Source organism: Erpetoichthys calabaricus, chromosome 4 (genome assembly GCF_900747795.2).
Source record: "Erpetoichthys calabaricus chromosome 4, fErpCal1.3, whole genome shotgun sequence".
NCBI classification, from domain to species: Eukaryota; Metazoa; Chordata; class Cladistia; order Polypteriformes; family Polypteridae; genus Erpetoichthys; species Erpetoichthys calabaricus.
In genome coordinates this window covers 87,981,580-88,008,026 of record NC_041397.2, presented here as the reverse complement: position 1 = coordinate 88,008,026, position 26,447 = coordinate 87,981,580, and the positions used below count along the sequence as shown (strand labels likewise).

At 37.6% G+C, this 26,447-nt stretch overlaps 1 protein-coding gene across 2 annotated transcripts in view; it reads right to left on the bottom strand.

The window, feature by feature from the left end:
• The window catches only part of mzt1 (mitotic spindle organizing protein 1), a 44,034-nt gene that overhangs the window by 9,849 nt on the left and 7,738 nt on the right, over positions 1-26,447 (bottom strand). The window contains exon 3 of one of the 2 annotated variants that reach the window (XM_028799621.2): positions 19,102-19,478. The exons of the other annotated variant lie outside the window; for it this stretch is intronic. Coding sequence (XP_028655454.1) covers positions 19,437-19,478 — 42 coding nt within the window. The 3' untranslated portion in view covers positions 19,102-19,436. Of the gene's footprint in view, positions 1-19,101; positions 19,479-26,447 lie in introns of those variants that run through there. 2 annotated transcript variants of the gene reach the window in all.

Below are 26,447 nucleotides of genomic sequence, written 5' to 3'. Positions count from 1 at the left end.
TCATGACCCGAGGTTCCACTGTATCCTATTTGTTATAATTGTGTGTTAAGGCTATGGAAAAGAGGTCAACATACCAGTTCAGATTTGTAAAACTTGTTTAAATGATCACAAACCATAACCTCAACCCCCACCACCAACCCATTTTTTTACATTTGACAGCTGAATTATAGCCACCATTAACATTATGGGAATGCCACTTGTTATCATGATACCCAAGTTGTACTTACAAAATGCTTTGAAGAAGGAAAAAGAATGTTAGATAGTTGAGTGTTTTAAGTGGGTAAGTAGATTTTTGGAAATGTAGATTATAATTTTGAAAGGTGTGCAGCTACCATTATGATTGTGAGTTTTAAGAAGAAATAATTTGTTTTCCAATTAGATAAATGATGCCACCACGGATGAAGACTTGTCTAATTTTGTTGACTTAGCTGCAAGCATTCAGAGTCTCTCAGGCTGCTTCAAAAAAAGTTGACCACCACAACAAGGGAGATGTGGTTTTGGATGTTGCTCATTGGTATGTTTTCCAGTGGACAAGAAGCCATTTTGAAAGGTACAGTCTTGGCTCTGTTAGTTGGACATGTAATTGTGTTCAGTTGATCTAATTGGAGAATTGACACAGATTATTTTGTAACCTAGTTTTAAAGAAGGACTGGGAGCTCTGGAAATTTTAGAGGCCATACAGCATCATGCTGAAGTATTAAAATCTGTGTTCACAAATATGGGGAAAGAACTCACTGCATCAGATGTAGAAAGACTTTTTACAGTGTCAATGTCTGAAATCAGAAGCAATCGCTTTCAACAAGAAAATTGCACATTTGGAGATTATCAAGATGCTGTAAGTAAGAAATTGCCCATTATCGGTTAGTTGATCAGCCACTGTTAACCAAAACTGAGCTCCTCTGGAAATGGGTTTTGGGAAAGGTATCAGTGAAATGTATTTAGATGTCAGTATTTCATTCCTTTTTCATAAAGTTTTGCCTTTGTTATATATAGTTCATCCTGAGGCGGTGTCTTTGGGAGACTTGTTGATTTTAATCACTGGCAGTGATAAAATCCCACTACTTGGATTTTGTCAGACACCGTGTCTGGAATTCTTGCATGATGGCTCAAGGTTTCCATTGGCCAGCACATGTGATAATGTTATAAGGATACTTGTCAAGCAGTCTTCCTCAGAATTCAAGAGAGATATGGATTTTGGCATCAAAAACTCTCCTGGCTTTAGAACAGCATGACCTGCACTCTACTGTATGCAGTTGCTTGTTTTAGGATCATGCCAATTACCAAATTCATAGAGTTAAGTTCTGTGGTTGACTGTTAATTTTACCTTCAATTCTGCTGTTGTTAGCAACATCAGAATAAATTTTTTAAACTTTTCTAATTCTGAAAGCATTTTGCACTTTCTTGCACCTTTTGTAGATGGCTGTTTGCCCAGAAAACAATTTCGATACTGCTCAAGTCTATTTAAACTTCTGCACATTTGTCTTGATGGTGCTAAGTAAATCAAGGAATATACAGCAAAAGAATTTCACCAGTGTCACAGAAAGAATTGTCTAGCTTTTTTTCTAATTAAGGCAAATTTTTGTATTGGTTAAATATTAAATTACTTTAATTAAAAAGCAACATGTTTCTTTTGGTTTCATATTCCTTTAATACTGACACTGAACAATTTCCCCAGAAACCTCTTGCATATTTAACTTCACAATAGCCACAGACTTCTATTAATACAGTCCTGAGCCACACCTATCTGAAACATAAGACGGAAGGAAAGGGGACCTCTTTACTTCCAACAGTTTGCACAGTCAAAGGGGAGACTACACAAACCATACATGGTCAATGCACAGACTAGGATTTAAAACATCATAGACCACCTTAAGGATACAATTTGTAATGAAAAACACTTGTAGAGTTGAGCATCCTGCCATTTTAAATTTATAATGCTTTTGTAACACAAGCTTTGCAAAAAGGTTAACATTGGATCTTATGATACACACAGCAATATGCATTTTCCATCTATATTGATAAAATGACAGTCCATGCTAGTTACAGAAATAACTATTTACAGGTGCTGGTCATAAAATTAGAATATCATGACAAAGTTGATTTATTTCAGTAATTCCATTCAAAAAGTGAAACTTGTATATTAGATTCATTCATTACACACAGACTGATGTATTTCAAATGTTTATTTCTTTTAATGTTGATGATTATAATTGACAACTAATGAAAGTCCCAAATTCAGTATCTCGGAAAATTAGAATATCAATTAAGACCAATGCAAAAAAAGGATTTTTAGAAATGTTGGCCAACTGAAAGGTATTATGAGCATGTACAGCACTCAATATTTTGTTGGGGCTCCTTTGGCCTGGATTACTGCAGCAATGCGGCATGGCATGGAGTCCATCAGTCTGTGGCACTCCTCAGGTGTTATGAGAGCCCATGTTGCTCTGATAGTGGCCTTCAGCTCTTCTGAATTGTTGGGTCTGGCGTATTGCATCTTCCTCTTCACAATACCCCATAGATTTTCTATGGGGTTAAGGTCAGGCGAGTTTGCTGGCCAATCAAGAACAGGGATACCATGGTCCTTAAACCAGGTACTGGTAGCTTTGGCACTGTGTGCAGGTGCCAAGTCCTGTTGGAAAATGAAATCTGCATCTCCATAAAGTTCGTCAGCAGCAGGAAGCATGAAGTGCTCTAAAAACTTCCTGGTAGACGGCTGCGTTGACCTTGGACCTCAGAAACCACAATGGACCAACACCAGCAGATGACATGGCACCCCAAACCATCACTGACTTTGGAAACTTTACACTCGACCTCACGCATCGTGGATTCTGTGCCTCTCCTCTCTTCCTCCAGACTCTGGGACCTTGATTTCCAAAGGAAATGCAAAATTTACTTTCATCAGAGAACATAACTTTGGACCACTCAGCAGCAGTCCAAAGGCGAGACGCTTCTGACGCTGTCTCTTGTTCAAGAGTGGCTTGACACAAGGAATGCGACAGCTGAAACCCATGTCTTGCATACGTCTGTGCGTGGTGGTTCTTGAAGCACTGACTTCAGCTGCAGTCCACTCTTTGCGAATCTCCCCCACATTTTTGAATGGGTTTTGTTTCACAATCCTCTCCAGGGTGCGGTTATCCCTATTGATTGTACACTTTTTTCTACCACATCTTGTCCTTCCCTTCGCCTCTCTATTAATGTGCTTGGACACAGAGCTCTGTGAACAGCCAGCCTTTTTAACAATGACCTTTTGTGTCTTGCCCTCCTTGTGCAAGGTGTCAATGGTCATCTTTTGGACAACTGTCAAGTTAGCAGTCTTCCCCATGATTGTGTAGCCTACAGAACTAGACTGAGAGACCATTTAAAGGCTTTTGCAGGTGTTTTGAGTTAATTAGCTGATTAGAGTGTGGCACCAGGTGTCTTCAATATTGAACCTTTTCACAATATTCTAATTTTCCGAGATACTGAATTTGGGACTTTCATTAGTTGTCAGTTATAATCATCAACATTAAAAGAAATAAACATTTGAAATACATCAGTCTGTGTGTAATGAATGAATCTAATATACAAGTTTCACTTTTTGAATGGAATTACTGAAATAAATCAACTTTGTCATGATATTCTAATTTTATGACCAGCACCTGTATACCTTCTTGGGGAAACCAAAAATAAAAAAAAATCTGTTGTTTTTTTGGATACAAAGGAGAGAAAAGCCAAGCAAAATGACACCTTTTATTGGCTAACTAAAAAGATTACAATATGCAAGCTTTCGAGGCAACTCAGGCCCCTTCTTCAGGCAAGATGTAATCAATAACACGGTACAACACCTTAGTACTATGGATACAAAGGATGAATTCTTTTATGATGGTACTATTTTTATGATTACTAAAATATTGTAGTACTAATATAACATTATACTGGTCCATGCAAATGTGTGGACAGAGAGAGAGAGAGAGAGAGAGTTTATTAATCCCAAGGGGAAATTCACACTTGAAGAAGGTGGTACTCAATGCCATGATTGCCATCATCCATCAATGGGTCAATTGTTTGTAAAAATGCATCTTTGTTTTAGGGCAGGACTGTTGGTGACACACTAACTGTGGTATGTTCATTTTGATTACAAGCTGCACCGTCCGAACATTTATCCAGTAAATTGCCCTGTAACAAACCATGCTGTAGAGCACCAGCGAGTGCTCAGCGAGTGGTGATTCCATTGCTGTATGAATTCATTAATACCAGCATTAATTCTTGTCAGATAAATGTACTGCAAAGCAAACAAGTCAACAGCAGACATAGCATCCAGGAAATTTTCTTCTAGGTACATCTTTTTTACATGTTAGAACATAAATGTAATGATATAAACCAAAATGAAAAAATTCACTAACAATTTCCCAAAAATTAGTATTCAAAATGATGTCAGAATAAAATACAGGTTGTCTAAATTCTGCCTGTCTAAAAAAAAAAATAAATCCCATTGGCGATTCCAAATTGGCCCTAGTGTGTGCTTGGTGTGTGGGTGTGTTTGTGTGTGTCCTGCAGTGGGTTGGCACCCTGCCCGGGATTGGTTCCTGCCTTGTGCCCTGTGTTGGCTGGGATTGGGTCCAGCAGACTGTGTTCGGATTCAGCGGGTTGGAAAATGGATGGATGGATGGATATGTGCAAGCAAACAGACTTTTTCTGAATCTAGTGCGTGCATGGGCAGTCCAATGCATCATATCGTGTCTTTTTATAATCTTCTTAATTCACAATAGGGTTACAGGGGTAGGAATGGAGCCTGTCCCAGCTGTGCACTAGTTCATTGCAGGGTGAACACACAACAACCAAAAACGCACTAGATCAAATGAAGTGTCGGCCGTTCACCTAGCTTGCATGCTTTTTGACATTTGGAGGAAACCCACACGGACACGGGGAGTGCATTAGCTAACTAATCGAGCCGTGCAGAATCCAATGCGTACACCACGCAATCCAATGCATGAGTCAGCCACCCGATCGTACTGCACTGAATTCAATGGGTGCGCCATCTGAATGCAATATGTGAAGTAATGAATGCATGCAAACTGGCAGAGCTATATTGCATTGAAACTAATATGAGCCAACAGTACAATGTGAGAAAGTCAGAATTCAGAGCATCAATGGTTAGAGCACGGAGTGTACTGTACTGTCTTGTTTCCGCGAGTCCGTGAAAACTTAATAGTACAGTACTCTTAATGTTATAACCCTTCGCATTCAGAGGTGGAGATTAACAGAACGTCTTAGAATATTAGATCCAGTGGCCGAGACATAAGACGATGTCATTCTATTCACCGTAAAATGTGTAATGTTAAAGAGTGTTTCTAATCTGCTTTGATAAGTTAAATAATCCTATAAATCATAAAAAATAAACAGTTAATTTTTAACACTTTCAAATTCTAGTTGCTATGTTTCACAATTAGCATTCTCCTCAATTTAGGGTTACTTGAGATTTGCTTACATTTCAGTACATTATTTATTGTTTTGTAATACTCCAGAGATCCCAGTTCGTGAAAAGACAATCCTAAAGCCGTGTAGTGACGGCACATAAACGCTCCTAATATCGATATGCATAAATCTTTATAAAATTTGTGCTTTTATGTAAATGTATAAATCAAAATTTGCATACAGATAATAATCTCTAGGTGCTTTCCTGTGATTTGTATTTCATGGGTGATTTGGGGGATAAAATCGATGCATTATACTGTACAGTCCCAAAATGTTTGGGACAAAGGCATATTTCTCCTTGATTTACCCATGCTTAACACTTTAAAATTACTAAAACAAAAATTAAGACAGGATTAAAGTGCATATTTAAGATTTTAATTAAGGGCATTTGCATACATTTCGGTCACACAGTATGTTAGACATAGCACCACTTTTCCTACATCGTCCCTCATTTCAGAGCACCATACTGTCTGGGACTCAGCAACGGAGGTCTATTAAAGCCATCATATTTAGTACTTTGTTGTACATCCCTTGTTTCAGGGGCTTGTCCCCTTATGTTTTCTCTTCAGCATATGGAGGGCCTGTGTAATTGAATTTAAATCAGGTGAATGGTTTGGCTATTCAACAATTTTCGATTTTGTTAGCTTTGAAAAACACCTGTGTTGCCTTAGCAGTATATTTAGGATCATTACCTTGTTGTTGGACGAAGCTTGGAGGTATTTACTGGAACCTGAGCAGCTGAGATGTTTCTAAATACCTCATGTGTGACTGCTGTCAGCAGCTCTGTCATCAATGAAGGTGAGTGTGCCAGTGCCTGTGGCAGCCATACACCCCCACCACCATGTTTAACAGATGAGGTGGTCTGCTTTGGATCTTGTGCAGTTCCTTTTTGTCTCCACACTTTGCTCTTGCCATCACTCTAATACAGGTTCAGCTTTGTCTTGTCGTTCCACAAGACCCTTTTCCCAGAATTCTGCAGGCTGTTTGAAGTCCTTTTTCACAAACTATAATCTGGCCATCCTGTTTTTGTGGCTAACTAGTGGTTTGTATCTTGCAGTGTGGCCTCTGCACTTCTATTCATGAAGTCTTCTGCGGATAGTACACTCCGATACAACCTCATCTGCTTCCTGAAGGCTGTTTCTGATCTGTCACACATGGTGTTTGGGTCTTTTTCATTGCCATAGTGGGATTCTTCTGTCATCAGCAGTGCAGGTCTTTATTGGCCTACCAGTCTCTGCGATTACTGAGCTAACTAGTGCACTCAACGGTCTGACACTCCAGACAGTTGATTTAGGTCATCATAAGGTTTCAATGATGTCTACAATGATTTTAATCTTGTTTTCCAGCATCATAATGGCTTCCTTGACTTTCATTGGCACAGCTGTTGTGCTTATGTTCAACAATGGCAACTACAGACTCCAAAGGGTAGGAGCAAGCTGAGGTATTTTACGAAGCTATGAAATAGCTTGTATATGTAATAGAATGACAGACTCAATAAAGTGTTTAATATTTGGGTTGATGTTTGTCTATGGGCTCTTTAATTGACTTGTTACTATACTAATGTGCATTTCATTAAATAGGTTTATACATCATTTGACAAAAAATAATATTTCAAAGCATCTTTTATTTCTGATAGACAGATAGACAGACAGAAACTTTATTTGTCCTCAAAAGGAAATTTGAGGACAAAAGCTCGATGAAAAAATAAATTAATAAAAAAAACAGCTAAAACAACCAATCCAACAACAACTGGACTGTTGTAAGCAGCAGTCAGGGGGCACACAACTCCAAGGTAAAGGCTCGGCTATAGAAGTGAGTGTCCCTTCGAGTGTAGAGGACAATGGGACACACAGACTTGAAAGTCATGTAAAAAACTTTCATCAATCTTTTACCATGGCTTTAGACAATATTACTTCTCCAGGGTTGACTTTGAAATCAGCAGTCACGGGGCACGCATTTCTGAGGCTCTGCTCCAGCCATGGAAAGGAGTGTCCCAGCCAGTGGATGAGACATACGTTTGATAGAACTTGAAATACTTCCTTTAAACGATTTTAATCACTCATATGGCAGAAGTGAACTTTAGGTTCAACAACAAAGCCTTTGCCATGGATTTTTTTTCCTTTTTATATCCCCAGGAACAACTACCTGTGTGTAAATGTTTAAGAGAAAGTAATCACTTATAGCATGAAATTGGATTACTACACTTATTTCAAAGATTTATCTTTTAAATGTCTTTGTACATAGTTGTTGGTTGTCTAGTAATGATTTATTATTATTATTGACATTTTACTAAATCTTATTTTCCATTTTCTTTGTTGATGAGTTCCCATTGAAGAATTTATTGGTAACAAAACATAGTAAGCATGCCAAAAAGACTGAAAATACAACTAACAACTGGCTTTTTTATTACCTTTTAAGCAAAGTTTGCTGTCCTCCGTCAATCACAAAGCACCCTGGTATACTGTCAATAACATTTAATATACCTGCAGCCTTAGAACTGCGTGTGTATGTTTACTGACAGACATGACAGCATTTTGCATGGAGCATGCGCTAAAACAAAAGACAAGTGGCGCGCAAACGAGGAGTTCTGCAACAATCCCATCTTAGTGCACCTAAGAGAAGGGACACAATTCTACGAGACAGAGATATTTTTTTAGCACCTGTTCAAATATATATTTATTGGTCCCTGTCTGTCCTTGCCTGGTTTACTTGTTATTCATCAAATCAATTCTAATGTGTACAGACAGTGTATTATTATACACTGAACCGAGATATGTTGTCCCGCAGGGCTCAGTACTGGGACCTCTACTGTTTTCACTTTACATGCTTCCACTGGGATCTATCATTAGAAAACATAATGTTCATTTTCACTCGTACGTAGATGACACCCAGTTATACATTTCTTTTAGACCAAATGAAGTTTTTCCAATGTTGTCTTTAATTAGTTGTGTTAGTGAATTAAAGGAGTGGATGGATGAGAACTACTTGTCTTTAAACACTGGTAAAACAGATGTTAATTATTGGGGGAAATGACTCTGAACACAACAGTATTTTGTCATAATTTAATTCAGTTGGAATCAACATTAATTCTACTGAATCAGCCTGCAATCTAAGAGTTATATTTGATTCTAGCATGTCATTTAAAGAGCACATTACAAAAGTTGTATAAATCATGTTTCTTCCATCATAAACATGTTAGGAAATTAAGGCATTTTCTAAATAAGCAGGATTCTGAGAAATTAATTGATGCATTTATTTCTAGTAGGACTAACTACTGCAATGCGGTCTTCACTGGATGTTCAAACTGTTCTTTATACAGTTTTCAGTTAATCCAAAATGCTGCTGCAAGAATTATTACAAGAACTAGAAAATATGAACACATAACTCCAGTTCTTAAATCCTTACACTGGCTCCCGGTTAACTTTAGGGCAGATTTCAAAATTCTCCTTTTAACATATAAAGCCTTAAATGGCCAAGGTCCGGACTACTTTTCTGAACTTATCATGACTTACAAACCAGAACATACTGTACATTAAGATCTCAAGATTCCAAGGATTAATAAAATGACAGTGGGAGGTCCAGCTTCTAGTTACAGGGCCCCTAAACTGTGGAATGGTCTGCCTGCTACTATAAGAGATGCCCCTTCAGTCTCTGCTTTCAAATCCTGTCTGTAGATTCACTACTTCAATTTAGCAGTTAATTTAATCTTATGACTCAGGCACCGTCGTGAGTGGCAGCCTTTCCAGCAGCTCCGTGTATGACTATCTTTTTACCTTTTTTCTGTATTTTTCTCTATTTCACTGTCAACTCTTACCACTTTCTTTTATGTGGACTAGTTCCCTGGACACTTTTTTACTACTCTTTACTACTTGGAAATGGATTTTTACATGCCGAGACTTGTCTATTCAAGTAGTCAACTTCAAGCGCCGAGAACAAATGCCCAAGCCGGTGTGGTCCCCTATTTACCTGACGAGGTAAGAAGGTCGTATCGTGGCAGCAGAGCCGGCGCCAAGATAAAAGCCAAGCGTCTAGAGAGAAAGTGGCGATACAAACCTTCGGTGCCTTCTGTGATCCTGGGAAATGCGAACTCGCTACCAAATAAGATCGACGAACTGGCTGCGCTGGTGAAAAATGTCAGGACCTACAGAGAATGCAGTTTGTTGTGTTTTACTGAAACGTGGCTAACAATTAACATCCCAGATGCTAACGTGGAGCTACCCGGGTTTAGCACAGTTAGAGCGGACAGAGACGCAAGTACCTGCGGAAAGCACAAAGGACGTAGACTCGCACTCTATGTCAATACAAGATGGTGCAACTCTGGACATGTAAACATTAAAATCTCCTCTTGCTGCAGGGACATCGAACTGTTGGCCGTAAGTTTGCGTCCCTATTACTTGCCCAGAGAGTTTGGAAACGTCATTGTTGTTACTGTTTACATCCCTCCTCGGGCGGATGTGGAGATAGCGAGTGACATCATCCACTCAGCTGTTGCTAAACTGCAAACGTAGCATCCCGAGGCACTTGTGCTAATTGCTGGAGACTTTAACCATGTGACGCTGGACAAAACATTACCTGCCTTCTCCCAGTATGTGGATTGTAACACCCAGGGAAATAGGACTATTGACCTACTGTATGCAAACGTTAAAGATGCATACAGTGCCACCCCGCTGCCTGCGCTTGGGAAAGCAGATCACAACCTGGTTCTGCTTCAGCCTCACTACAAACCAAGAGTGAGAGAGCTACCAACAACCACACGCTCATTCAGGAAGTGGTCCCCTGAGGCAGAGAAGGCTCTGAGAGAATGCTTTGGAACTACAGACTGGGATATCCTGCACGGGTCACATAATGAGAACATTGAGGAGGTTGTTGCTTGCACTACTGATTACATCAACTTCTGTATAGACATTGTAGTTCCAGTAAGAACAGTACGCTGCTATGCTAACAACAAGCCATGGATTACAAATGATATCAAGGGCCTTTTGAACCAGAAGAAAAGGGCTTTTAAAGGCGGTGATCAGCATGAGCTCAAGCGCATGCAGAAGGAACTCCGAGTCCAGCTCAGGGCAGCGAAGGAGCAGTAGAGAAGAAAGCTGCAGCAGAAGTTGCAGAACAACAGCATGAAGGAAGTGTGGGATGGGATGAAGATCATCACTGGCTGCAGCTCGAAGCGGGGTGCCACCATCAAGAGAGATGTGGACAGAGCAAACCAGATGAACAACTTTTTTAACAGGTTTGACCACCCTAACCCACTCTCACCTCAGAGTACTGCACCCTCCAACCATCCTTCTGCTGATACCAGCACAGGAGAGTTTCCCCAAACCCACAATTACAGCAGCGCAGGTGAGCAGAGAGCTGAGGAGACTTTGTGCCAGCAAAGCAGTGGGTCCAGATGGAGTATCGCCACGACTGCTAAAGGCCCGTGCGTTGGAGCTTGGGAGTCCTCTACAGCTCATCTTCAACCTGAGCCTGGAACAGGGGAGAGTCCCAAGGCTTTGGAAAACATCTTGCATCACCCCCGTCCCAAAGATATCACGTCCTAGTGAGCTGAACGACTTCCGGCCTGTCGCTCTGATGTCACATGTGATGAAGACCATGGAGCGGCTGCTGCTTCACCACCTAAGGCCACAGGTCCGCCACGCCCTCGACCCTCTGCAGTTCGCATACCAGGAGAAGGTGGGCGCGGAGAATGCCATCATCTACATGCTACACCGATCCCTCCCCCACTTGGACAGAGGCAGTGGTGCTGTAAGAATTATGTTTCTAGACTTCTCTAGTGCCTTCAACACCATCCAACCTATGCTGCTTAGGGACAAGCTGACAGAGATGGGAGTAGATTCATACCTGGTGGCATGGATCGTGGACTATCTTACAGACAGACCTCAGTATGTGCGTCTTGGGAACTGCAGGTCTGACATTGTGGTCAGCAACACAGGAGCGCCGCAGGGGACTGTACTTTCTCCGGTCCTGTTCAGCCTATATACATCGGACTTCCAAAATAATTCGGAGTCCTGCCACGTGCAAAAGTTCGCTGACAACACTGCTATCGTGGGCTGCATCAGGAATGGGCAGGAAGAGGAGTATAGGAACTTCATCAAGGACTTTGTTAAATGGTGTGACTCAAACCACCTACAACTAAACACCAGCAAAACCAAGGAGCTGGTGGTGGATTTTAGGAGGACCAGGCCCCTCATGGACCCTGTGATCATCAGAGGTGACTGTGTGCAGAGGGTGCAAACCTATAAATACCTGGGAGTGCAGCTGGATGATAAATTGGACTGGACTGCCAATACTGATGCTCTGTGTAAGAAAGGACAGAGCCGACTATACTTCCTTAGAAGGCTGGCGTCCTTCAACATCTGCAATAAGATGCTGCAGATGTTCTATCAGACGGTTGTGACGAGCACCCTCTTCTACGCAGTGGTGTGCTGGGGAAGCAGCATAAAGAAGAGGGACGCCTCATGCCTGGACAAACTGTTGAGGAAGGCAGGCTCTATTGTAGGCACGGAGCTGGACAGTTTGACATCCATGGAAGAGCGACGGGCACTGAGCAGGCTCCTGTCAATCATGGAGAATCCACTGCATCCACTAAACAGTATCATCTCCAGACAGAGGAGCAGCTTCAGCGACAGACTGCTGTCAATGTCCTGCTCCACTGACAGACTGAGGAGATCATTCCTCCCCCACACTATGCGACTCTTCAATTCCACCTGGCGGGGTAAACATTAAAATTATACAAAGTTATTGTCTGTCTGTTTACCTGCATTGTTATCGGCATTGTTATCACTCTTTAATTTAATATTGTTCTTTATCAGTATGCTGCTGCTGGAGTATGTGAATTTCCCCTTAGGATTAATAAAGTATCTATCTATCTAGCATACCCTGACTAGAGCTGCTGATTAACTGTGAAGACTGCATCTCTGTTGTTAGTTATTAGCACTAAAACATAAGTAATATGATAGTTATAATTTGTTACTTCTTCTTCTTTCGGCTGCTCCCGTTAGGGGTCGCCACAGTGGATCATCTTCTTCCATAGTTATAATTTGTTACTAACCCTTACTTATTCTGTTTCTCTTCTTGGTACTCAAATATGGCACTTGGTGCCACTGCTCACCTGCCAAGTTGTATTGCTTGCCTAAGGTAAAGTCATCTCTGATGGAGGATCGCAGAAGTCATCGGGTAGAAGGGTTCTTTCATTGGATTGGCTGCCCCAGCACTGACTCAGCTGTGGAATGGCCAACAGGGGGAGGCAGCTTGATGGCCAAGGTCTCCAGGACTCTGAACAAATCCAAACTGTATTATGTAATATCATCTACTGTTGAATTCTGCTCTGTACTTGTAATATTTCTATTGCACTATTGTATTGTATTGATGATTACTTTTTTCCTGTTCTATGTATTGTATTTACCCCCCTTTTTTCTGACACCCACTGCACACCCAACCTACCTGGAAAGGGGTCTCTCCTTGAACTGCCTTTCCCAAGGTTTCTTCCATTTTTCCCCCCCACAAGGGTGTTTTTTGGGAGTTTTTCCTTGTCTTCTTTGAGAGTCAAGGCTGGGGGGCTGTCAAAAGGCAGGGCCTGTTAAAGCCCATTGAGGCACTTCTTGTGTGATTTTGGGCTATATAAAAATAAATTGTATTGTATTGTTTAGATCAGCGATTTTCAATGGTCCACAGGTGTGTTGTAAATTTTTTAAAAGCAAACTATTTAAAGACTTTAAAGAATTACGACACAAAAGAAGCCTACAATGCAAATTTTATATGATTTTATATCATTATTATAATAATATACATACACTATATGTAAACTAATAAAGCAAAAAAATGTATAATATCTCAACTTGTTAAAAATTTGTATACTAAATGTTATTTCATATAATAAATATGAACCTTTACTTCAATAATATACACATTGTTTGTATTGTGTGCACAACGTACTGTGGAATTCTTCCAATTAACGCGTCTTATTGTTGAGCACATCTAGTGTTCCTATTTATCCCCCACTACACAGCGGCTGAATTTGATGACGCATACACATGTATTAATAATAATAATAATTTCTTACATTTATACAGCGCCTTTCTTACTACTCAAAGCACTTTGCAAAAGAAAAAAAGAAGAAAAAACTGAAGGGAAATCTCTGGATGCGAACCTGTGATTGTTTAGCTAGCTTCAAAGCGGCAATCTTACCCCTGTACCTCCTAATCTTATTGCTAAATATGGCACCTTATAATTTTGAGCACTACCTAATTATTTTAAATTGTCATAAATAATATAAAAGATTTTTTAAAAGTCACCTTGGAGCAAAGAAGTAATTACTATTATTATTTTTTGTAAGTCAATCCAAAATTATGCCTAATTTTTTTTTGTTAGATCAGCAAAAAAATATATTTTTTGGTGTGCCACAGACTTTTACTAATTAGTTTATATGTGCCATGAGATAAAAAAAGGTTAAAAATTACACTGGTTTGGATATATATAAATCTGTTCAATAGACCGGTTTAGACATGTATACACCGGTTTAGATATACATATGCTGGTTCAGATATATATATGTTGGTTGGAATATATATATACAGTGGTGTGAAAAACTATTTGCCCCCTTCCTGATTTCTTATTCTTTTGCATGTTTGTCACACAAAATGTTTCTGATCATCAAACACATTTAACCATTAGTCAAATATAACACAAGTAAACACAAAATGCAGTTTTTAAATGATGGTTTTTATTATTTAGGGAGAAAAAAAATCCAAACCTACATGGCCCTGTGTGAAAAAGTAATTGCCCCCTTGTTAAAAAATAACCTAACTGTGGTGTATCACACCTGAGTTCAATTTCCGTAGCCACCCCCAGGCCTGATTACTGCCACACCTGTTTCAATCAAGAAATCACTTAAATAGGAGCTGCCTGACACAGAGAAGTAGACCAAAAGCACCTCAAAAGCTAGACATCGTGCCAAGATCCAAAGAAATTCAGGAACAAATGAGAACAGAAGTAATTGAGATCTATCAGTCTGGTAAAGGTTATAAAGCCATTTCTAAAGCTTTGGGATTTCAGCGAACCACAGTGAGAGCCATTATCCACAAATGGCAAAAAAATGGAACAGTGGTGAACCTTCCCAGGAGTGGCCGGCCGACCAAAATTACCCCAAGAGCGCAGAGACGACTCATCCGAGATGTCACAAAAGACCCCAGGACAACGTCTAAAGAACTGCTGGCCTCACTTGCCTCAATTAAGGTCAGTGTTCACGACTCCACCATAAGAAAGACACTGGGCAAAAACGGCCTGCATGGCAGATTTCCAAGACGCAAACCACTGTTAAGCAAAAACAACATTAGGGCTCGTCTCAATTTTGCTAAGAAACATCTCAATGATTGCCAAGACTTTTGGGAAAATACCTTGTGGACTGATGAGACAAAAGTTGAACTTTTTGGAAGGCAAATGTCCCGTTACATCTGGCGTAAAAGGAACACAGCATTTCAGAAAAAGAACATCATACCAACAGTAAAATATGGTGGTGGTAGTGTGATGGTCTGGGGTTGTTTTGCTGCTTCAGGACCTGGAAGGCTTGCTGTGATAGATGGAACCATGAATTCTACTGTCTACCAAAAAATCCTGAAGGAGAATGTCCGGCCATCTGTTCGTCAACTCAAGCTGAAGCGATCTTGGGTGCTGCAACAGGACAATGACCCAAAACACACCAGCAAATCCACCTCTGAATGGCTGAAGAAAAACAAAATGAAGACTTTGGAGTGGCCTAGTCAAAGTCCTGACCTGAATCCAATTGAGATGCTATGGCATGACCTTAAAAAGGCGGTTCATGCTAGAAAACCCTCAAATAAAGCTGAATTACAACAATTTTGCAAAGATGAGTGGGCCAAAATTCCTCCAGAGCGCTGTGAAAGACTCATTGCAAGTTATCGCAAATGCTTGATTGCAGTTATTGCTGCTAAGGGTGGCCCAACCAGTTATTAGGTTCAGGGGGCAATTACTTTTTCACACAGAGCCATGTAGGTTTGGATTTTTTTTTCTCCCTAAATAATAAAAACCACCATTTACAAACTGCATTTTGTGTTTACTTGTGTTATATTTGACTAATGGTTAAATGTGTTTGATGATCAGAAACATTTTGTGTGACAAACATGCAAAAGAATAAGAAATCAGGAAGGGGGCAAATAGTTTTTCACACCACTGTATATGTGTACCATAACCTGCCTTATCATTTTAAAATTTCACTGTTGGCTCTGACTATCTTACTGACAGAGCAGTCAGGTACTGGGACAGGTAGTTTATATTTAAAGCAGTAACAGGGTAAGGTTTCATTTCACAATGAAGTGAGTAATCATCAAAGTCTCTTATATAAACCTTATCACCCACCATGCAGAATTTTTCAACTTTATTAAAAAGAGAAAACTTTATGCACACTCAAATATAAACTAGAATTGTGTCCCTGTCTACCAGATAAGACTTCAGGAATTCTAATTGTCTCTGTCAGCTTTCATTGTCAGGCCATTTTGGGTGTATATCAAATTATTTACCTCAGCCATCACAGTATTTTAACAAGTGTTTCATTTCAGTGAACTTAGCATTCATATCAATAGATGTTAAGAATGAACAAATCAGAAAAAGTTTGTTTTTTTGGGCAACAGCTCCCTCTAGTGCTGCCATACAGCAAATACACACTCATATCTTTAGTAATTGAAGATAAAAAGAAAAAAAAACCCCACTAAATTCTTGGATGCAACAATAATGAATTATCCTTTAATATATAAAAATATCAAAATAAATGTTCTTTCTACATGCCTTCTATGTTATTTTTAAAACAATCTGAAATGGTTTTCTTTGTATAGCATTTTGATTATTAATAAATGTCACAGCTTTTGTTCGCATCTTTATTATGGAACAGCTGTACCAAACACTAAAATGAACAAAGAAATGGATGACTGAAAACAAAATCAAAATTCTGTACGTCAGTGTGATGTACACTTTAAGAGGGCAGATAATGTCTAGATAATTTAACATTAGAAGAATGGTCCAAGATCTTTAGCCATTGTGTATCAGTATAGGAAATGGTTTATGGTTTAATAAAAAAAAAAAAATACTTTTGGGGTATAACATATTGCTAATTATCTGTTCTGTTTATGTTTATGTTTATTATTTATCACTTTTCAAGGGATTCAGTAATTCTTGAAGCTACTATAGACATACATAGATTCTTTAGAGCAAGACCTTGTGCTCATGCATTTCACACAGAACTTGGAATTTGGCATGGGATTGTATATATCCCATACAGAATTAATAATTCCTGAAACTTCTAATTTTTAATGTGCTAACATTCCTTACATATTTATTTATTAAGCACTCTCTTAATTTTTGCAATAGCCAACATCATTTTGTAAATCGCTGTTTTATAAATTATGCCAGTATTGTTGCTTAGGAATTTTTTTTTTTCCATTGTTTTATTAAGATCGTTTTAAAAGGAAATAATTGACCTGTTGTTATTGCTTTTGAACACAGCTCACAGCACCAGAATTCGCCAATCAACTGTTTATCAAAGTTGTGTAACTGCCTAGCAGGAGTCAAGGACATGGGGTGTGCCATGACCCATATTTGCACTGCTCATTAAAAGACACTTGACTAAAATTTGTAAAATTGAAGTATATTTTTTGCTCCAATAATAAAATATTTAGTGAATTTTTATTCACGTTTGTTCATTTTCATTCAATTAAGCTGCCGATTCGTGGCTATGTTGAGAAATTTAAAGAAACACACAATCATCAGTTCTTTAAAATGTTTATAGTGGGCTGACCACCTTTAAAACTGAATCTGAAAAGTAAAAATCAGTGATGCACACAAACAGATTACAAATAATGATGAAAGATCACTTGAATTCTATAGGCAGCTACTCAAAAAGAAGTAAAAAAAAATGTACATTTACAATCGCTTATATTTTTTCACTATATGGAAGATTATTTCACTATTTCACCAATATTCCCTGCTGCCGCTGGCCAGATAATGTATGCGGGTGCTTCAGTAGATGAGAACATTGTAATGACTCAGGGGGTGTGAGAGATAGAGAAATGGAATTACCCACTTTACACTAACTTCTAGTGAAGTCACCCTAAAAATAACTTTTCTGGTCTCTTCAGTGGCCACTTCAAAGATGCCATCCAGATGATCAGTGGCGACACAGGCACATAGCAGCTTCGTTCTTTTGCTTGTTCATGCGTACCACCTGACTTCACCTCACTCCACTTACCCAGGGACAAAAGAAACCCCATATACCAATTTTTCCCCTGGCTCCTTGCCACTGGCTGTGCATCAGAGCCTATGAACTCTAGCAGCAGGGAGACAACTGATGTGCTCTGTAAGTGCTGTGTCTGTGACATGAAGGTGGCTTGGCTTTTTTAAAAATCTAAAGTGTTGATTAAATATATGATGCAGTGTAACTAATGACTTTCTTTTAGTTGTACAAAGTACAAGAAACTCTTATCTGCTCTTTTCACATTCAGCATGAATCTTGCTCTAGTCTATGTAAAATAACACTGAATGTAATAACTGAAAAGTAGGTGCCACTTAGGCAAAAACAATCATAGGATTTAAGTGTGCATCTGTCTGTTATAACAAGCAATGGCAGAATATAACAGTTGAAGAAAAACAATAGCAGAAGCAAAACTATGATTATAAGCAGAATATAGCTTGGCATTGGAGGCTTGCCATACAAAAACCCACTCATAACTGTGAGCTGACAAGAGAACAAGAAATGTATTCTTACTTTAGGAAAAGTGAACATATTTGATAACTTTAAAGGCTTTTTTCCTGTACTACCCTCTGCTCTTTAGATTGGATTTATCTTATTTTATACCGTATACACAATACCACCTTACTTTACAGCATTCAGTGTAAGAATACATTTACTTAGATCAATTGTTCTCAAATTTAGTCCTGGGGATCTTCTGTGGATGCAGGTTTTTGTTCCAACCAGTTTCACAATCAATTAGTAAAGTGTATCTTTAATTGACCTCACTAGTTGAAATTTTTTACCTTCACATATATGTATTCTTAAGTGCAAGATTTATATTAGGAATTATAAAATGTTTGTATTTTGACATATCTTAAAATGGCAAAACCAGATAAAGTATTTACTTTTTAATCCACCTTTACTGTGGACTTTGCTCTCTTTAAATTAATTGTCTTCAAATACTGACAGGCCAGACTGATGCCAGTGCAAACAACACTGAATGTTCAAAGTCAGCTTTTTAAACGTTACTCACTTGTGTGTTTGTTAGTAAATAATTGCTTAAATAACCAGGTCCCATATTTATCAGGCGTCTCAGAGTAGGAGAACCAATCCGAATTGGCTGAAAATTCTCAAGACTGATGCATGCAAAGGTGGCCCTACTCTTAGTAGTAGGAGTAAAAACATGTTATCAGTTATTCTAATTTACTTTCAACTCCAAAAAATAAATAAAATACAATATAAAGTGGAAATAATTCTCCAGTTTAGCAGATAATAGTCTCTGTGAAATTGTACACAACTGAATTAGGCTGTTTAAGAAAGCCATGGGTTTGGGGGCAGGAGTTGCTGTGATACACCATTTCGGACATATTTGAGGGAAGAAAAAAAAAACAAAACATTGCAACATAGTATTGGTATGCAATACATCATTTTAATGGCAAAAAATCACTGTTCTTTAATTATAGCAAAAAGGAAATGATTTTATGCAGTTTTTTTTTTTTTTTTTAATATTGCATTATTGCTCGGTCCTGTCAACAGTTCCAAATCAATGGGGCTGAATTTCAAGGATTAAGTTTCTTTATTTTCATTTCGTAATATTCCTCTTGTAATTTTTAGTACTTTCAGCTGCATTTTTATTTTCTCTCTTTTCAGCTGATCCAAAGTAATTTTGTCAGGATTATCACTGGAAATAGTTGAGGGCAGACTGGGCATCTCTATAATGTCTGAACATTCAGCTACAATGGCTTCAATCAACAAGGAACTCTTCTGGGCGAGAAGGAGTTTGTTTCTGTAGATTAAAAAATTACTGTTTAAAAAAATGAAAGTATATATGTGTACAATTTTTTGTTTTGCTTTTTAAATTTCTTTGTGGTGAAATAAAGCCTTACCTCCCTTAAACTAGTCCATTGTTTTTATTTTTAAACTTTATAAATTTCAATTAAAAACATCAGTCATTTTATTTTCTTAACCAACATGTTCCAATGAAGGTTTGAAAGAAACAAACACAAATCATCTCTTCCTTTTATTTAGGCAGTTTAGCCACCCTCACTATCCTAACATGTAGTTTGAGGACACAGAAGTCATAAGAGCAGTAATAAGAGAAATTCTGCAAGACTACTTATATAAACTTCTTTGGGACAAAATTAACAGTAACTTATAAATACTGTTACTTGTCAGTTGCTTCATGCAAAGTGGTCCCAAGATTTCATATATTATTGACCTGTTATCTATCCATTACATTCAGGCATACAGTATATGTTTCATATTTTGATGCACTGATTGACTAACCATCAGGCAGTCCATGTCATGACATTCTCACTCTGACATAACTAGACTATACTTTTTAATAGGATGCTTGCTTAATCTGAGAGTTAGGGAAATCTTAACTTATCCCCGACAGCATGGGGCACCACCCAGCAACCAGCCCTGAAAAGGGCATCAGTCAGGGCTCATTCATGCACGTCACGGCCACACAGGGCTAATTTAGACCGGTCAGTTAACCTTGTATGCATGGCTTTAGGCATATGGAAGGATATGGAGAAAAATCCATGTAGTCAAGGGGACAACACGCAAAATGCACACACACACACACACACACACACACACACACACACACACACACAAATACTGGGTACAGGATTCAAACCCAAAATAATAGTTCAGTGAGGCAGTACCACTAGCCACTGCTCCATCTTGCCACCCCACCCCAATTCTTAGTGGTTTAAAATAATTATTTTTGTTGATCTGTTTCTTTTTTTCCTGAAATTGTAATTAAATTATTAATTAGGTGTTTTTGTTACAATTAATTACCATATACCTTTAATGCATATGAATTAGATTAACAATTGGTACCTGGAGCTACATGAGGTGTAAATCTATCTGGTAAAACTGCAGAGAAAGCTAGATAAGCTTCTGAGCCTTCATCAAAGTAGCACTCGTCACTTTGGCTTGCTGACTCTGATTTGACAAGCTTCCTCTATACATCATTTGTTTGATTACTATCAACTCTGAAGTGTCACATTGTCCAAGCACTTCAATACCTTATTATATATAACTAGCTTTGGCCTGTATAACTCAAAGTGCTGATACAAAAATTAAAACTGAGCGCAAACTTTAGTCTGCCAATAAATGTAATAAGAGTTATAACTGGCCACAGAAAATGTGTATCATCTCACTCACACACACACACACACGCACACCAACCAGCTAACTTCTAAAGTGATGTTAAAAATAGTTTAAGAGTACTTCAAAATGAATGATACAGTAACCATCTTTTGATACCTTTGAAATAGAAAAATTGCTTTCACACTCAAAATGATGTTGAATTACACCTTGGAATTATTAAAAACTTTGTTTAATGCTTTGATATGGACAGATTACCCAATTTTTGTATTTGTAAGTATTTTTATTTAGGGATAAACAAACAAAACAAAATAGAAAGTCACTTACTGTTTCACAATGAAGCATGTACTTTGTACATCTAAAATATCCAGACAATAATTTAATGGGCCACTAGCAAAACAATCATTTAAAAACTTGTCAAGATAGAAAAGATTGACTTCTTGTGTTAATTCCACTGTAAAAGTGTTCTGTTTTAACACCATTTTTAATTACTAATAATTAGGAGTAATAAATAATACATGATTAGGTGTGAATCGACTGAAACAATTAACTCAAGAACTCCTTTAGACAAGACTGTACGCTGCCTACACAAGCCTTTACCTTCTATAAGAAAATAAAATTACTATTGCATGAGATATCAATAAATTATAACATGAAAAAAGATTATTTTCACAAACTTCAATAAAGGACTAAAGTGGAAACTGCAGCTACATTTTGCTTGAAATAATGCTTTCCCATTTAGGCACAGTCCATCTCAGCCCACATCAAAAAAGAAATCATCATACAATTGCTGACATTTTTTCTTCAAACAGGGTCAAGTGTGAATACACAATGAGGCCCAAGGTTCTTAGTAATTGTTACTCATGAATAAATAATAAGCACCAGTACCCTGTGCTGTCAACATGTCTTAACTTAAGATCAAAAGTTTAAGTTTGTGGAATTCACTTCAGCAAAAATTTGCAACTCCAGCATGAACAATACAATGTAACAAAGCATAGATAAGTGAATGACTGCATTCCTGACTGTAATTCTTACAGCAAAAAAAGCACAATAAACCTTATGAATTTGAAGTGAAATTAAAATTTTAGAAATGCTTTGAAATTATAATAACATACATAACAAATTATGAACCATAGAATTTATTAAAGATTACATGTACTGTGTGTACCAAGAAAAAATGAGCAGACTTATGAAGCACTATAAAGTATTCTCTATTAGATGTGTGTTGCATAAGAAATATGCCAGTTCTATTCAATAACACTACTTTTAATGTCTGGTATCTATTTTGTAATCAAATATTTGACAAACATACAGACATCATTCTGGGTTTAAGACATTGATAGTTTATCTCTTTCCAATAGAAAAAAAAACACTGAAGTGGCTCAAATACCTTGGAAAGGTCTAGATGATATTAGGCCTCTGAAGGTTATGACATTAAAAATGAATTAAGTTATACTACAGCTTCTTGTTCTTACTCTTCATTCTTAGTTAAGTTTTGCGACCATATACGTATCAATAATAACGGACACTTGCTGAGGGACTGAAATATTTAAAGAAATATACAAATTTAACCTTCAGTAAATTGTAGTTTCTCTGAATTGAGAAAGGTTCAACACATTACAATATTCATACTTTACACACTGTATCTGTCACTCATGGTGACAACATTCAAAATATAATTTCTCCTGCTATTGTATTATAAATTATTACTTTGTTAATTTTGATCTGCTCCTTTACTTTCCATTAACTTGTTAGTTAAGAGCCAAATATCCATCAATCCATTTTTCTAAAACTGTTTATCCAGGGCAGGGCAGATTGAGCCTACCTCAGCCATCATCAGATAAAAGGCAAGACTACCACCTGGACAGCATGTTAGTCCATCCCAGGGAGCATGAGCGTGTGCACACACACACACACAAACTCATTAGGGCCAATTTAGCAATTCCAATTCACTGAAACAGGAGCACCCAGGAAATCCATGCAAACACAGGGAGAACATGCAAACTTCCCACAAGGCTCATGCGGGACACAAATCCTGGTCTCCATGCTGTGAGATAGCAGAACTACCACTACACCACCATACTGCCCCAAACAGAAATATAAAGGGTCTAAATAAAAACAGTCACTTTAAGATTTGTTGATATTCTAGGAGATACATTTGTACTGCTTCTTTCTCCTGTGGCACAAGTTAGAGAACAAGAACACTAACCCTTCATTTGGAAATACAATATGGCCAGAATGGTATATTGTGAGAAGTGAAGAAAGAGAAGCTATCGGTAATTTCTTTCTTGGTTATCCACTTAATTATTACCGATTGTGTAGTTCAACATGTAAAACTTTGACAACTTAATGAAACCAGAATAAATTATGACTTTGAGAGAAACTCAAAACGTCAATCAAAATGAGAAAGAATACCTAAGCAATAATGACATACGAACTGGAGACACAAGCAACCCTATAACTGTTGTCATTCTTTACATGAAATTGGTTAGACTGTCTGTTGTGAAGAGTTTAATTACACCTTGGTCCATTGGATTCAGATATAGATTTTTTTCTTAAAAGTGAAGCTACATTTAAATATTTAAAAGCTAACTTAGATAGAAAAAAGAATGGGTTAGTTATAGGGGTGTGCGATATTAAACATTTTTCTCAATATTTACTTGGATTTTGTTGATAACGATAAATTGATGACATTTTGGAACCTTCAAAAATGTTTATAAAAGTCTTATTATACTCACTTTAGCTTGCTCTTTTTAATAGGATATTAACTGTTGCTTACTAATTACATTAAATCAACATAATTTAAAGAAAATGGTTCTTATTTATTTATGAGTGACACATTCAAGTAACAATATAAAATCATCAAAATCACTAGTGGAAGTATTATTGAGATCAAACAGTGCAAGTATGAACTATTTCAAAGTGGCCTACAATATTTACTTTGTAAAAATTTGCACAAGGATCAACAATAACTACTGTAATGTGAGCAACAGACACTTCCAGTTACTGTAATATAAACAAGACATGAATTAAAGGGAAACAAAATACTAATTATAATTGATTTACAGAGCATGGATAAATATTCAATTGCTCTGTTTTAATGTAATTGTGTGGTATACACTGTAAGCAAGAACAAAAAAAACTAACATTCTACTATAAGTCACCAAATCCAAACTTCAAGTTCTGTCAAACACTGCACAAGATGAAAAACAATTACAGCATTTAAATGTGCACACGCAGCAATTTATCATACTAGGCTAAATGTAGTCTAGCTGCACAAGAACAATTAATGTATAGTCATGCGCTGTTTTACTGCTGATCGAGTTAAGGCAATTTTTACTTATGCCCATGGGTCACGGGTCATAATGTTCTACGAATTGTCAAAACCAGCTGCAGTAATAAATCGTTATTATTATTTTACAGGATCTCATATGTTACCTGTTTCTTGGAGTGCCTTTTAATTGTGTAATTTGATCCAAAAGTGAACAAGTTTCTGATTTCAATAAACTGCATTGCTTATGAAAATGTGAATTGCAAAGTATGCATTCAGTATAAACAATATGCCACACCGCGTCAATAAGAGTTAAGGACTGCTGCTAATCTTAGTATTCAACACTCCCAAATCAACAAATGAACCCAATGACACCAGTAGAAGCAAGCAGGAGGGTGCACAACATTCACCATCTCACAGCACATCTAAACTTCCTGCCTTGTGCCATGTGCTGGCTGGGAGTGGCTCCAGCAGACCCCCCCCATGACCCTGTGTTCGGATATAGCAGGTTGGAGAATGACTGATTGATTTAACATTACTGTCTAATTGGAAACACCAAACATACCGTGCCTAAACAGCTGAGGCATATTAAGTATATCCATAGTATAGTACATCCATAGACCACAATACTTATCTAGACCCTCTTCGCTGTTACGACACATAGTGATGCAACAGTCACAATGACAGAAAGATACGAAATAATCATTAATTTTCAGTTATCTTGTGCTGCTGAGCTCCCGAACTGATCATGGCTATTTTAGCTTTTTATTTATCTCGGCACCAAGTCTTTTGTCAAGTTTCTGTTGCGCTGTACCCCGGTGGTTTAAACTTTATGGACTGGAGGAATAGGGGGTGGTGTTTAGAAAGAAGTTCTGCTGATGTAGCTTTTGCAGGATTTCACCTCTGTTCATTACAAACTTTTAACAGGTTTCCTCAGACATGTATTCTCATATGAAAATCATGTCTGGCCCCAGAAGACTAGGCTATATGACGCAGTGAATGTGTGGACTCACAATGCATGTTTTTGATTGACATACACAGTGTCAACTCAAACATTGTTAAAACAGCAATTAAGATACTAACACGGACGATACATATCACAAAACCTTAATAAGATAAAGTTGCTATATAGCTACTGTATGCATTTAGTGGGAGGGGATTTTTTTTTCTGAATCATCGAAAAAAATCATTTGTAGCCTCCAAGGTCATCTCCCGATGGAGAGGTTACTATTACTTATGGCAAATCTTTATGCATTTACATGGAATGATTAGGAATTTAAAGCTTGTGCATTTTTTTCTTCTATCACTAATTTATGCAATTAAACTTCTGATTAGAGATTTTATAAGAGTTGTGTGTTAAAACCTCCTTTAAATCCCTTAACTCTCTACTGTGTCAAAACTGAAAAACGTGGAGGGCTATCAAGCAACATTTAATATAAATATACCAGTAATGGCGTACTGCACGATAACATGCAGTGAATACACTTGACCTGACCGTACTCCACCCCTGTACGCATCCGCTGCACTGCCGCCCGCTGCAGAGAGTTGATTCTACAATAAAATAAAATTAGAAAGAGTAATAATTCCAAAAACTCTTCGCTTTTAATATAAAGTTGTAATGCAGAGTTTCAGCATAGTAGGTGTGTACCAAATTTCAGGCTACAGCTTATTTGATTTTTGACCTTGACCTTCCTGGGTTGATCTTTGACCTCGGAGGTCAATCATCACCCCAAAAGCCAACAGTTGAGGTCACGTAGTATATGTGTACCAAATTTCATGTTAATAGGTCAAACGGTTTGCGAGCTACAGGTGATTTAAAATCCTGGACAGACAGACAGCCACGGTACCATATTATACAAAAAAATGAATTTATTTCTATAACACATTTTTGTAAAAGGCATGTAGCTCAAAATGCTTTATAATAAGTTAAAGAAAAAAGCTGCAAAAAAAAAAAAAAAATGCAACAATAAATTACAAATAAAGTACACAAAATTACTTATTACTTAAAATGGAACTCTTAAATGATGTCAGTTAATTATTGCCTATGTTTATTGAATTCTGAGAAGAACAATTCTGACCAAACACGCTATCTAAGCCATCAATTTTAAACTTTCAACAAAAAAAAAACCAAAAAAACTTTCAGTTACTGGGCAGCAAATATGTGCACAATAAACTGAAATATCTGCAGAAATTCCCCACTGGACTGGCTTGCAAAATAAATCAAAAAATACTCTAAAATCTTCATTATATGCCCTCACTATTCACCAATTACTTAAAATAAGAAACCAATGCAGAATACATTTCAAAGTGGAGAAGCTTTTATCTGTTGCTCCAGCACAACAAAAAAAAATCTTTTCTGACCTA